The following is a 13,315-nucleotide window of genomic DNA, read 5'->3' on the forward strand; positions in this document are numbered from 1 at the left end:
AAATCAACATATTTTCATTAATATTTTAATATTATTTAAAATATGTAAAATATATATACATTTTAGTATGGAATATTCTCCACATCATCCACGTTGTCAACTATATCGTCAATAGCGGTATCTTCCATATTCAAATCCTCTTCCTCTACGTCTTCCTGTGGATCTCTAAGGTTGATAATAGGGAATGGCTTCATTTTTCTAATTGCCATTTCAATTTTCTGAACCAATGTGATTTCTGTCGGTTTGCTAATAAAATTCGTCACTCTGCATTCACCTATAGTTCCTACTCTACCAGTTCTACCACATCTGAATAAAACATATCGAAAACAATGCTATTAGTTCTAGTTAAAAATCTCAATTGCTATCATATGTATTCACCTGTGAATGTAGTCAGCTGTGTTCAATGGAAAATCGAAATTGAGAATATCATTAACCATTAATGTATCTAAGCCTCTAGAACCTGCATCTGTGGTTGATAACACCATGACTTTGCCATTCAAAAATTCTCCGTACTTCCCCCGCCGTATACGCAATGGCATAGTACCGTTTAAATTCACAGTTTCTACGCCACACTCATTCAGAAATAAAGACAGCCAGTAGGAGCAGGTATTTGTGTTACTAAACACGATTACGCGCTTCCCGTTAAATGCTTTAGGCTTTATAAACTTTAACAACTCTGTTGTTTTGTCGCCTGAACCAACTCTCATAAATTTTTGCAAAACCATTATTTTATGAAGCTTGTTTGTTTTTATGTATTGCAGGGACTCTAACTACAAGGTAACGTCGTTAGCATTGTCTTCTATAATTGTACTACTTTAAAAATGTTTCAATCGTATTACTCACATTAATAATATCACCTAAAACTGATTGCAAACGTGAAGGAACTGTAGCTGAAGCTAAAATAAGTTGGGCTGACGTAGGAAGACCTGTTTGGTCAGTTACTTGATGGTAACCGATCTGTATAAGATTAAAACAAATTTTAGCAAACTTTACAAGGAATTTTCACAGACTGTGTTTTTTTTACATACGGGTAGTCTGCGCATAAAAATGTTGAGCTTGTCTCCAAATGAATGATGGAATAAAGCATCTGCTTCATCTAAGACTACATATCTTACATAGTCGAATTTGTAAATACCAACTGTATTTAATTTACTTAGAACTCCGAAACTACCAACAAGAACATCCACATCATCAACTGGAGGATCTAACATCATTTTCTTTGTTTTTCCTCCAGTGATCATTTTTGTTTGAATGCCAAGATGTTTGGATAAGTTAATTAATTCCAACTATGGAAAACAAAGATAATGGTCAAATACTATTATTATATGCATCTATGAAGAACCACTTATACAAACCGCAATTTGTACAGCTAATTCTCTAGTAGGAGTTACGATTAAGCCTAATGGACAATTTACAGGCCTTTGTGTAATTTGTTTCCACTGCAAAATTTGATTGACCAATGGTACAAGATAAGCTAATGTCTTCCCACAACCTGTTTCAGCAGCCAATATTGCATTAGACCCTTCCAGAATTTTTGGTATTGCTAAATTTTGTATTTCTAATGGTTTTATAATATCTAAATTGTGCAACTGATTGCATAGAGAAGAATCTAAATTAAAATCGTTGAACGAGTCATAGCCCAATGGTTTATATTCCTCTTTCTGACCATCCTGAAAGGAAGGTTATGGTTAGAAATGAAATGCTATAGACTTAAAAATATAATTAATGTTAAATACAATGTCATATGGATATATGAAGAAATGGTCGCCTCTAGATTTACGATGATTCCATCCTTTGCTAGCTAATAATATTTTTTCTCTCTTGGAGTAACTCTGACCCTTGTAAAAATTTAACGTATTTTTCTTGCACAGTATTATCGGTATTTTCTCTTTTTCATTTTTCTTTCCATTATCATTAGTTTCTTCCAATCGTTGTTTATTAGATAGCGCTTTCGCCTGCAGTGAAATTTATGAGGTTATATCCCAATATAATATTCCAAATAAAACAGAAATATAAATATATTTTTACATAGTGCCTTGAGAAATTTTTGATTGGATCTATACTCCTGTAGCATACGTTACAAAATCGAAAAACCATTTTACGAAACTTTTAGCAATAGAGGTTAGCTTGAATACTGTTTCACATACAAAACAAACTCTCAGAACTGCAGCCATGTTAAATACATAGACAGCGACATCTCTGGGCTATCACCACTGATTAAGTACACGAGCAAATCAGCTGTTATACCGACGTAGACACTCAAGAATGGTTGTTAGCGCCCTCTATACATAAACTTACGATACCGACGAAGTGCAGATGAGCTAGTCCAAGGGCTAGTCCAAGGGCTAGTCCAAGGGCTAGTCCAAGGGCTAGTCCAAGGGCTAGTCCAAGGGCTAGTCCAAGGGCTAGTCCAAGGTCCAAGGGTCAGACTAAGTTAGTCCAAGGATTAGATACCAAGAACTAGTTCAAGGACCAGGCCCATGGGTCGGACTGAGCTTTGGAACCACCAGCGGGGGCGGATGGTTCTGACGATCCTGGTGGAGGGACTTCCTGGTTGCCCCTTGGAGTGGTTTAGTCCAGGAGCAGTCCAGGAAGTCCTTCCCCAGGACTGCCAGGGCCATCTGGACTCGCCGGAGGCCTCGGCGTGAGTGAGACACTCGTGGTCCTGCAAGGGTATTTATACCCCCTGACAGAAAGAAGGGAACCAATGAGATAAGTTCTTCGAATGGTAGGAATTTTGAAATTAATCAAACGAAGAATATTTTTGGAACTGGAACTATTTTTGGTACTTTTGGAATAAATTCTATGTTTACAAAGATTTTTCAATATTTCATCGTTTTGTGTAAAAAGTTTCTTAATATTTTTCTCGTTATTGGTGTTAAATATTGCATCGATGATTCTGAGAGTAACTGGTGTTATCGCCTCGTTTCAAAAGATATTATCGTGCCATTTTGAAGAAGTTCGCGAGTCTCGTGGGGAGTTGTTTCCATGGATCGATGGATTTCGATTATCTCGAGGTTCATATGCGTGCACGGTGGTTGGTGTATAAGGAGCCGTGGCCTGTCGACGCTGTGTTTTCGGCGGAAACGCTTTTACGTTCTCGAAGATAACACTCATTGGAGTACCAGCGTTACACACGGCCAAAGATGTCGATAGAGAAAGTAAATTCTTGAATTATCAAGCGCGGCAAGTCAAACTCAGGATAAAGTGGTGAACGTGGAGCCGCTTTCGCGGTCAAGTCAAGATGTCGAGTGAAGAAGAAGCGAAGAATGCGAAAGAAACTAAGGATACCGCGGAGGAGGATCTCCAAATTTTCGAGACGCTTTGCATATCGTCTCCTCGAAAGGTCTCCATCGAATGCAAATGAAGTTTTGTCACAACAGTTCTATGCACAGCTTAGCACTCGTTTTCATGAGATCCCGTGTATGTAGTCACGTGTGCGCATAGCACAGACTTTACGACGAGTAGTTCACGTGCACCCATTCACTTCAATGCACCGAATCTCTTTTCTTGTCCTTTTCCTTTATCTCAATGCGATTACGTATTTTTGCTTAGGGATGTACATATTTTTCGAGACCTGAGAATGTTAGCTAAAAGTAGAGTTCATGGGCAAGGGAAAGGGATATTCTTGAAAGAATATCATAACTGTCTTCCTATTGAAAGCAACTGTATCACATATGCAGACGATAAAGAGAATTTCGCCTGTGATTTGCGAATTATTACACATGCCTACACACGTCATATTCACAGGATTCACGAACGTATTGACTGGCGCGCGAAGCAAGGGCTTGGTTGCCATAGCGTTGCACAGAATCGATTCCACCTGTCGTCGCACACCTTTATTGGTGGCTCCCTCCGCTACTCTCAACCACCCTCAACCACCCTCAACCACCCTCAACTTTTCCTGCACTTCCAGAAATTAATTCTTTTAATGTAAACGTCAATCCTACTGCATCCGTTTGTCTCCTCCCACACTGCTAAGTTTCAGGGACTGCATGACTACTAATCCTCATGACCATATCTTTTCGATCGAACACGAACGGAAACAATAACTTCCTTATCGAAGGAAGTTACAATATCTTTAGCAGATATAAATTAAGTGTAATTGGATCTATAAGAATAGTATCAATATCTATACTTAAATATCAGTCAAATGGTACATAATTTTATCGATTGAACTGCTCAGATAAAGATTTATCGTAACGATAACTTCATCATAAAAAGTATAAGTCAAGATTATCGATTACATTTACAGTAAAAATATGTTCATAGCAAATAAAATAAATTGATGTTATTTTTCACTAAATAGAGATTTAACTTCTCTGATTCCACTTGAACAACAGTTCATCCAAATAATCGTTGACCAACATTTGCTGACGAGTAGCGAATTATATCTACGTTCTTTAATTTCGTAGCATGTTTCGTGTTTGGATGTACCTGAACAGAGTGGAGCCAGCTCGGCGCGTCTCCGTTTCGCGGTTCCAGCTCGATTCAAGTCACGTAATCTTCTGTTGCGAGCAGACAAAACTAGTCTTGCATGTTTCTTCGAGACTCGTGCGTCCGATTAACCTGGAAATTACTCCTCAGAGTTGGGCCTATCGACGACGGTGAAACCTCTGAGAATTCGGTCGTCTCCAAAATAATTCTTGGAATAATGCGTTATAAATTTTGCTAATTTTACCAGTTCGGTAAGCATCGGTATGTGGACGAGATAGTGTATAAACCTAAGGTAAATTCAGCTGCACTCGAAAGTACTTCTGCACTGTAGATCTTTTTTAATTAAACAGATTATCGCATCTCCTCTTTGTATGTACTCTAATTCGATAGCACGATACGCCTTGACGTTTTTCTCGCGGAGGACGTCCCCCGTTCTCCATTCCTCAGATACAAGCCTTAAATTTAACTTAACGACCCTTTAATTACCGAAGCTTTTCGCACGTGAGAAATAATTAGAAGCGACACACCGCAGGCGATGCACCGAATATACCGTATCGATCCCAACCGGTGATGCGGAAACAAAATCGGCGGGGGCGATGGCACTTTCGTTTCTCTATAGCCAAATTAAAATTTGCATGCTCCATCGAGCAGGAGTCGAGTTAGAGATGACAGAGGGGATCGAATTTTCTCTGCATCTTCAGAGATTTTTCATTCCACCGCTATCTCGGCTGGTTCAACCTGTTCCGCGAGATAAATCGCCTTGCATCCGCGCGTTACGGCAGACCGTTAAAGTAACGTTCCGAGTTTTGCACGTTGAAATTCGATCATAGACTTCTTGGTCTAGATTTGCCAGGAAGACGTTATGACCCTCGACCTGACGACTACACTGAGGAGCGAGCTGGCAGCACTCGAATACAAGCGGGACAGGCTTATGTCTGAGGTAAACCGCGTACACTCTTACCCCATAGATCGTTACCGATCAGCTGCTCTATTAATTCGTCTATTAATATCGTCTAGCTCCAAGAGATGAAGAGCCTCGTAAGATCTCGAGAGCAGCGGGTCGTGGAGCTGCAGCTGGAGGCAGACCAGTTACGCGAGCAAGCTGCTAGACAAAACGCCGTCGTTTTGAGCCTGAAGAAGCGTATACAGGTTGCTCTATCTTCTCGTTGTTTAATCTTAAATCTCTCAAGGAAACCGACACTTTTTGTATGGGGGTACTAAGGGGATGTCGTCTACGATCGTAGGAATTAGAGGAACGCGAGAGAAATCTGTACGCGAGTCAAGGGAGAAGCGAAATCACGATACAGGGACTGCAGCGGGATTTGAAATATCATGAAGAGAAAATCCGAGAGTACGAGAAGAAAATTCGTCAGCTGGAGCAGACTATATCCGAGGAAATTCAGCAGAAGGAACGTGCTCGTCTGAACCTTCAGGTTTTACCTTCCTCTGTTCCGATTCTCTTTTCACAATCTCGTTCTATTCCGAGATCACTGTCGTTTGCATATCCATTCGAAGGACTTTGCGCGGAAATTGGCACACGCGTTGAACATCGAGTACTGCGAGACTGTTCATCCCAGCACAGAGATCGTGGTCCACAAGACCGAAGAATTGGTGCAAGAGGCGAATCGTCTTCGCTCAAGAAGCTCGAACGTCGAGGCACAGTTGGCTAGCGTTGAAGCAGATTTTAGAAACTGCCGAGATGCATTGGATCGTACTGTCGCGGACAAGGAACAACTCCAGCGACAGGTGTCTTCCCAACTGATCGACTTGGATCGTTTACGCCAGGTAGATGTTTGCAAAACGACGAAGTCTCTTAACTTGTGAAGCAATCGCTCTTCCTTCTCGACAGGATAAGGAGTGCCTCGAGATGCAGTACAGAGTCGCGGAAAGGGAGCTGAACGATTTGAGAGACAAGCTGGTGAACGCGAACAGAAGTATAACCAATGCAAATGGAAACATATCGAATCAGGAAGCTCTGATTTGCCAGCTGCGAGGTGAATTGCTGCATCCAGTCTGACTCTAGGATTCTCAAATAATTATGACTGCGGCGTTTTATCCCTTCGTAGATGACCTAAAGCATCGAGAGGAGAAAGCACAGCGCGTGCAAAACGAATTGCGACATCTCCTCGAATCCTTGGCGATACTCGTCAGTGGGCCGAACAGATTTGTCGAGTCTCACGAAAACGCCATTAAGGATCGTGTCAGAGAGATCTTGGCTGAGAACAAAGATCAGGCGCTTGTATTTTTCAATTATTCGTTACGCTGTACGAGCGTTGTCTGAGGAAAGGAGACGCATAATGTATTCACGGTCTTTTCTCTTACCAGAATATTCAAAACCTGCGGGAAAAGCTGAATGCGATAACGGAGTCGACCAATCGACAAAGCGAAATGATTGATGCTACTGTGACGAAGATGCGATGCCTAGAAGAAGAACGATCGAGCATGGAAGGCAAGGTCCATAAGCTGGAGTCTGAACTGACCAGCTGTGAGTTGTCCAAGGAGAACCTGAGAAGAGATAAACAAATGGTAATTTGTTTAACATCATGGGCTAGACGAATCTCTGTTCAATCATCTGAAATTTTCATTCCAGTTTGTGACTTTCCTAGACCGACTTGGAAAAATAATGCAAATGGACGAGATTTCTGAGGAAATGGGGCTTGATCTTCAAATTGAGTCGCTGTTAGTACGAGCTGAGCAACTGGCTAGGTTGGAAACCGATAAGCTGGTGGATAAGGTAAGACCTGCTATCACAATTACGTTTTCTGATCTCGGTATGAACGTCGCTAACGTTTCCTTTTTTCTGTGGCTCTTTTCGTCGAAAATTGCGCATTTTCTCCTCGCGCAGTATCCTCACTGTAACTACACCACCTTACCGAGGATTCGACGCGAGAGATCCTTCCACGAGCTTTCTTCTATGAAAGAAGTAAGCCTTTGGTAGCAGAAGATGAGCTTAGAAATTTGGAACTCTTTAGTACTTCGCTAGAATGCGACGCTTAATCAGTAAACGCGTGCTTTCACGCGAATACGCAGTCACCTAGAACATTAGAAGCTAAATAGTGAAATAGTTAAATCGTCAAATGGATAGACGTTTCGTTTTTCTTTTCTTGCTTAGACCTCGGTTGTATATCAATTGCAACGTCGCGTGAGGACGCTTCGGGAACAACTGCAGCGGCGAGACCTGCACTTAGACCTCCTTCGTAGGAAATTATCTCTCCAAGAAGACAGCGTCAAGATGAAGTCGTTATTGCAGACCGAAAGGGACGAAGCGAATCTTCGGTGAGTACAAGGATCTCTAATTAATTGGCACCTTTGCAGGAGAGTCTGCTCAACTGATGGCAACTCTCTGTCTTTCTTATCATTATGAAGCAACTCGCGGTGTTTGCGTGTCAACAGAAGCTTTTCGTTTTAAGGGCGAAGAAACTCTCGAAGCAGATCGATCGTTTGCAGGCTCAACTTTTGGAGGAGAAATCACGAAACCGTGAACTGAGCGCGCAATTAACGGAAGCTGCGGATTACAAGGTACGTATAGATTTCCATCGCGTTTCCTGTTCCTTACATTATCCGAACCGGTCAACCGTTCTTTCGTCGACAACTATTTCTCGAGAGCAGATAGCGGCTTTGGAGCGAAGTCGAAAAATAGAGGAGCTTCAGAAGCGCCTCGTCGAGAGTGAGATGCTGAGAACCCGATGCAACAGAAAGTTGACGATGTTAAAAGAGCAAATGAGGAACACGACGGAGACAGCCGAGCAGGAGAGATCGATAAACGATCATTCGTTGCAACTCCTCCGAGACGAGCTTGCGCAGGTCAAGCAGAATCTTTCTGAGGTCACCAAAAGGGAATCCCAGGTACGCCTACCTCGTGTAATTAGGGCGAATTTTCAATTCGGTGTGCGAATGGGTTTTATATGACAGTTGAAAAATTGACAATCTTCTATTAAAATGGTGTATTTCAATAACGCGCACGCATTTTGCGACAGTAATTTTCGAGAATTAGAAAGTCAACGGGCTTGACACTTTATTGAAGAAACCGCAATAACATTTTGGATAATGCCCAGTCGCGTAATTACATTCTCGCATCGATAGCTTGTTAGATTGTTTCGTTTAACGATTCCAACCAACTTTTATTACCTACTAGTATGTCGCGAAATCGCAAGACAGAAGCCTCAAGTAATCTTTTTCAAGATTGTATCGTGTAAGAGTGGTCCGATATTTCTGACAGCTGTTCGATAGCAAAAAATCGATAAACTTAATCGTTCGACACTTATCAACGTATTGAATTAACTTCTGTTTAAGAGTAAAAAAAGGTAGAGAAAAGTGAATATGGCAGCATAAGTCACGTGAGAGGCAGCGACACGCGGTTATAACTGGGCAAATCGTTAATTTCCTGTTACAGTTGCAAAGCTTCCGTGTCTCTGTAGTGAAATTATTGTCGGAACCAATCTGCTCGCCCGATTACGAGATCATTTCGCGGCTGCAGAAAATGGTAGCGGCGCATCGCGACTTCACGATGCTTTCGCGTAGATACGATGAACCCTTGGACACCAGTCCCTCAAGATGCACAAGGTAACGTTCAATCATAATCGAACACATCAAGTAAAACTTTGATCACAACCCCTCAAGATCTCCCCGATTATTATCGTATATCGCTACGTAGACTCAATCCACGTATCACGTAGATAAGTATTATAAGATATTATCGATTAAAGTTTAAAAAACTACTTAATCGACAAAGAGTTCTCTTTACGTGTGTACCATCATAGTTACTTAGATGAACATGTAAGTCACCAATAATCAAACATTTTTATAGCATACATCCAGTTCATCCTTCAAGATCACCAGGATCGCGATGCACCCGTTACGAGGACAGCGGTTTCGCAGATCCTCCGGATCTTCGTGACATAGAAGACGAATTCAATAAACGACCAGTGCGAAGCAGCCTTCTTCCGTGACATCGGTCTAGATTCGACGTCTAAACGTGTGAATTTTAATAATTCCGAGGATGTAACTGAAACGTAATCTGCACGTATTATGTAAAACGTTGCGTTTACCTCGAGTAAACGCACAGTCTTTACGGCTTGGAAGCCCCACTTCCGGCGACACGGTTCCAATTTACATGGCCTCTGTCCATCGACGAGCAATCAAAAGCAGAAGTAAATGGATGGCTGTAACGGTACACCTTCATATGCTGATCGATATTCTTGGTCGTTAAACGCAGTGTATCTTAATTGCTTCTTCGCTATCGAAACGCTATTTCATATTGCTGAATGGTTGGCACAGTTATGTAATTTTCCGTTTTATTAAAGGAGATCCAAAATGGACGATATGGCAGGCGCATGAATCCCGTGTGATAATCTTCGAAAAGTTTCAACATAGCTACGAGGTCCTCTTCTTTACATCATAACCACGGTTGCGTGCAGCTTTAGTAGGTAGAACGTAGGCGGTAGTATCAGTATAGAGTGGAACAACCGCATTCCAGGATGCAGACGGCAGAAGGAGCTTCAGGACGCGGAGTGCGCGACCAAGCGAGGAAACGTAGATGAGAGAAACAGGGGGAACATGGCCATGTAACTTGAACCCTATCGAGCTTCGAAACATCGTAAGGTGCCACTGCATGTACACTTCGACTAATCTCTATTTTAACTGTTACCCGAAAATGAGTTTTATCGCAAATGAAAATGTGTCAGCTACGCCTGCCGGTCTTAGGCAAACCAAACAGGTCTAGATAGTTCCTTCTGATGTTCCAACTGTTCAAAGTGCAAAATCTAGCGCGATAGCGTACCATCCACGTGATAGGCGAAGATGTTGGAAGAAAGATGAAATAGTTTTGACTCTCGAAGAAAACGGTAAGATTTGTCTAGCAGGGAACATGCTTCGCCTGGCAGCGTACCGGTTCAGGAGAGAGAAGAAGGGACAAAAAGGAACAAAAAGGGACAAAAAGGGACAAAAAGGTGGTAAGATCTTAGCGAGAGGGCGAGAAGGGCAGAGTCTGAAAATAAGGATAAAACGATCGAATGGTGGTCCAGTCTGAAGAAAATAGAAGTAAACGTCGTGACGAGCGAGAAGAGAGAAGTGGAAGAATCGGAGAGAGAAAGGGGAAAGCAAAGAGAGAGAGGTCCCAGGGAAAGGGAGTTACTCGACGTCGAAGTAAGGTTCAAGTTTTACTGCGTCTTTTTCGCGAGCGGAAGATGCGCCTTTTGCGGCGCCCTTCTCGACGGAAAAGGGTACGACTGGATCGGATCTTGTTAGCCCTGAACTTGGCCAGCAGGCTACCTTTTCCTCTCCATGATCATGAATGTAAACTCGTCAGCTTTGGCCTTCTTGCTGCTAGCAATCGCAGATATCTCGACGTGACTCAAGCTCGTGGTACTTCACTGGTGCACACGGTGCAAGATTTCTGAACGCGTCAACGCATTACATTTTTCCCTCTCTACTTTCCCGAGCTTCACTGGCTACGTGAATGATAGCAATTTCCTTCATTTTGAATTTGTGATGTGAATTCTACGATGGATGGCTGAAGTGAAAGTTGGTAGATCAGGACAGGCAAGGAACATTCGTGGAATCTTGTTTTGTAATTTTAATGGGAGATTAAATCTTGTCGAGTTGGCCCTGAACTTGACCATCAGCAGACACTCTCTTTACGTACATACATATATGCACCACGCTACTACTAATTACTTTGCCTTCTGTTGTCGCTGATGTTTACTCTAGATTTATTCTACTATTAGTTCTACACTGGTACATATTTGTGTGTCGAGGCGAGGATGGGTTCGATTTGACGTTCACTCAGTTTCAGACAATTTCACATCTCAGAAAGGTGAGCGATGAAGTCACCTGCGACTAAGTCCATTAGAACGTGCCACGTGCTTCAGAAGAAAGGTCGAAATGAACCTTGAAGCAACAATGAGTTAAGCTAAGGCTTTCTCCGTTGGCTGTTGGTGATTTCACCTGATTCAGAGGTCCTTCTTTAAATTTCGCTTTATGGGTCAAAGGTACGATGAACTTGTTCGAAAGGCTAGGAAACGAGTTACGTGTTTCTCTTCTGTGATGAACCAGTGACGGATCGGTTATAGAAATGATAAAACAATCATGATTGATCAAATTTCATTATAATCTATTCTTTTTACTTTAAATGTAACCGATACTAATCTTAAGTTTTGTTGGTAGATTTAAATCAGCTTGTAGTGCATTATCATGCAAACTTTAAGATTTAATAAAACTACATATTATAATAAAAAAGAGTTTCACTGAAATTATTTTTTAAATAACTATCTATACCTATTAGGTATGATTTGATGTGGTATTGTATTCTACAATAATTCTTTAGTTTCATTATTTAAAAAATAATTATTACTAAGTATACGCGATCATAAGATGTTGATAGTTGCTTTGTCTTTACTTTGATATGTTGATATTTTATCGACAGTCTTCGAAAGCTATTGATAACAGAAAATGAACATTTCCTAGATATAGAGATTTTTCTAATACTCTAATAGATATAATGTACTGAGATAAACTAATCTACTAAGTAGTTTTAGTCACATCCTTAGGTTTCATTAGAATTACACGAACTATTATAAACGATGTATTATACAACTAATGAATCAGATGATGACGAAAATAAGTGGTTGCCTGATATAAATTAAAATTGAAACCACTTCAAAAATTCAGATTTATTAATAATAATGCTATTATCTGTTACTTAAGATGAATTATTTTCTTCGTTTCTGTAAATCGTTTAGAAAATTTTGCGCTTGTTCATGGAATTCTTTTCAACCCTGACGATAGCGTAAATATTACTATCGACAGATATCTGAAGATTGCACACACTTTGTTTTTTATGAGCTTACGTATAATTCTGAGAATGAGAGCGTAAAACATTCTTTTCCCTGACTAAAGAAAAGAATGACATTCTGAAATGCTGTACAGGAACTTTCATTTTATACAACTTTATATTTTAATAGACTGATACATTTCAAAGTTATCCTAGCTTTTGTAACTAGATACTGCATCGTTTGTTAAAATACCGCGTAAGGCTAATAATGAGACGCGATTAGCCGAAAAGAAGAATATGAGAACGTTCGTGCTACACCTTTTATAAGTACTCCGTTAGTCCTTTTCTCTTTCATGCATCCTTTCTTAATGAAATTCTTCTTTTTCTTTACAGAAAAAGAGTGTCATATCCGTGCATCAGGTATTACCACGAATTTCGATGGAATTTTAAATGTAATTACACAGTAAATTATTGCTTCTTACTTTTCTCTAAAAATAACGATTCTCTTGAATATTTAGTGATCAATTCGAACAAAAGCGAAAAAAAGTTTATAATAACGAGTTCTATTAACATGTGCAAAATAAAATCGAATGCCTATAAAGATTACTTGCGCGATGATACCTTATCGTACGTATTCTATTTGTGCGGGTATCATATTTAAAAGATAAGGACGTCCGCATTACACCTATCTCAAATGGAATCTAATTATTTCATTTAATGGAATACTACTTCTGTAACATTTTGACTTTTATAAGTGTAGTAGTACCTGTGCAGTACATTTTCTGCTGCATATATTTCCCAATTATAACTCATTGTTAGAATGAAATTTACTTTAAAGTTGGGGATTTTTGTTGTAACGATGAACATCTTCGGTTCTTATCTTGTGATCCTGTAACGAAAATGTTTCATCACCCTGATTATTAATCCAATTGTACCTTAATACAAAGTTCAGACAGATAATAACAGCTATTTGTATATACTTCTGTAATGCGATAGAATCGTTTACGAAGCCATATTAAAGTAAAAAATTAATTAATTTTCATGTTTGGTCGCCTAAAACATCGCGATGTATTATGGTAACGCGTATTTCTTATAATCTGTAATATA

General features: G+C 40.3%; 2 protein-coding genes across 3 annotated transcripts; one reads left to right on the plus strand and one right to left on the minus strand.

Moving 5' to 3' along the window:
* Dbp21e2 (putative ATP-dependent RNA helicase Dbp21E2) lies at window positions 1-2,152 on the minus strand. Of its 2 annotated transcripts, XM_076383257.1 has the most exons (8): window positions 2,029-2,152; window positions 1,737-1,955; window positions 1,356-1,670; window positions 1,029-1,286; window positions 844-957; window positions 494-770; window positions 379-394; window positions 1-306 (listed from the first exon to the last, which is right to left on the minus strand). In XM_076383257.1, exons 1-8 carry the CDS (start codon window positions 2,095-2,097, stop codon window positions 63-65), a joined length of 1,512 nt encoding a protein of 503 aa, XP_076239372.1. In that variant the 5' UTR covers window positions 2,098-2,152; the 3' UTR covers window positions 1-62. The 2 variants fall into 2 exon arrangements, with proteins under 2 accessions (XP_076239372.1, XP_076239370.1); XM_076383255.1 differs by having other exon boundaries at window positions 379-770.
* A 1,092-nt stretch (window positions 2,153-3,244) lies between these two features.
* On the plus strand, window positions 3,245-9,386 carry LOC143182375 (coiled-coil domain-containing protein 170). The gene is made up of 15 exons (XM_076383334.1): window positions 3,245-3,346; window positions 5,282-5,377; window positions 5,455-5,586; window positions 5,682-5,870; window positions 5,953-6,222; window positions 6,287-6,431; window positions 6,504-6,676; window positions 6,763-6,963; window positions 7,028-7,171; window positions 7,283-7,360; window positions 7,550-7,713; window positions 7,848-7,956; window positions 8,047-8,283; window positions 8,831-9,000; window positions 9,245-9,386. Exons 1-15 carry the CDS (start codon window positions 3,245-3,247, stop codon window positions 9,384-9,386), a joined length of 2,352 nt encoding a protein of 783 aa, XP_076239449.1.
* The last annotated feature ends 3,929 nt before the right edge of the window (window positions 9,387-13,315 follow it).

Source organism: Calliopsis andreniformis, chromosome 8 (assembly GCF_051401765.1).
Source record: "Calliopsis andreniformis isolate RMS-2024a chromosome 8, iyCalAndr_principal, whole genome shotgun sequence".
NCBI lineage: Eukaryota > Metazoa > Arthropoda > Insecta > Hymenoptera > Andrenidae > Calliopsis > Calliopsis andreniformis.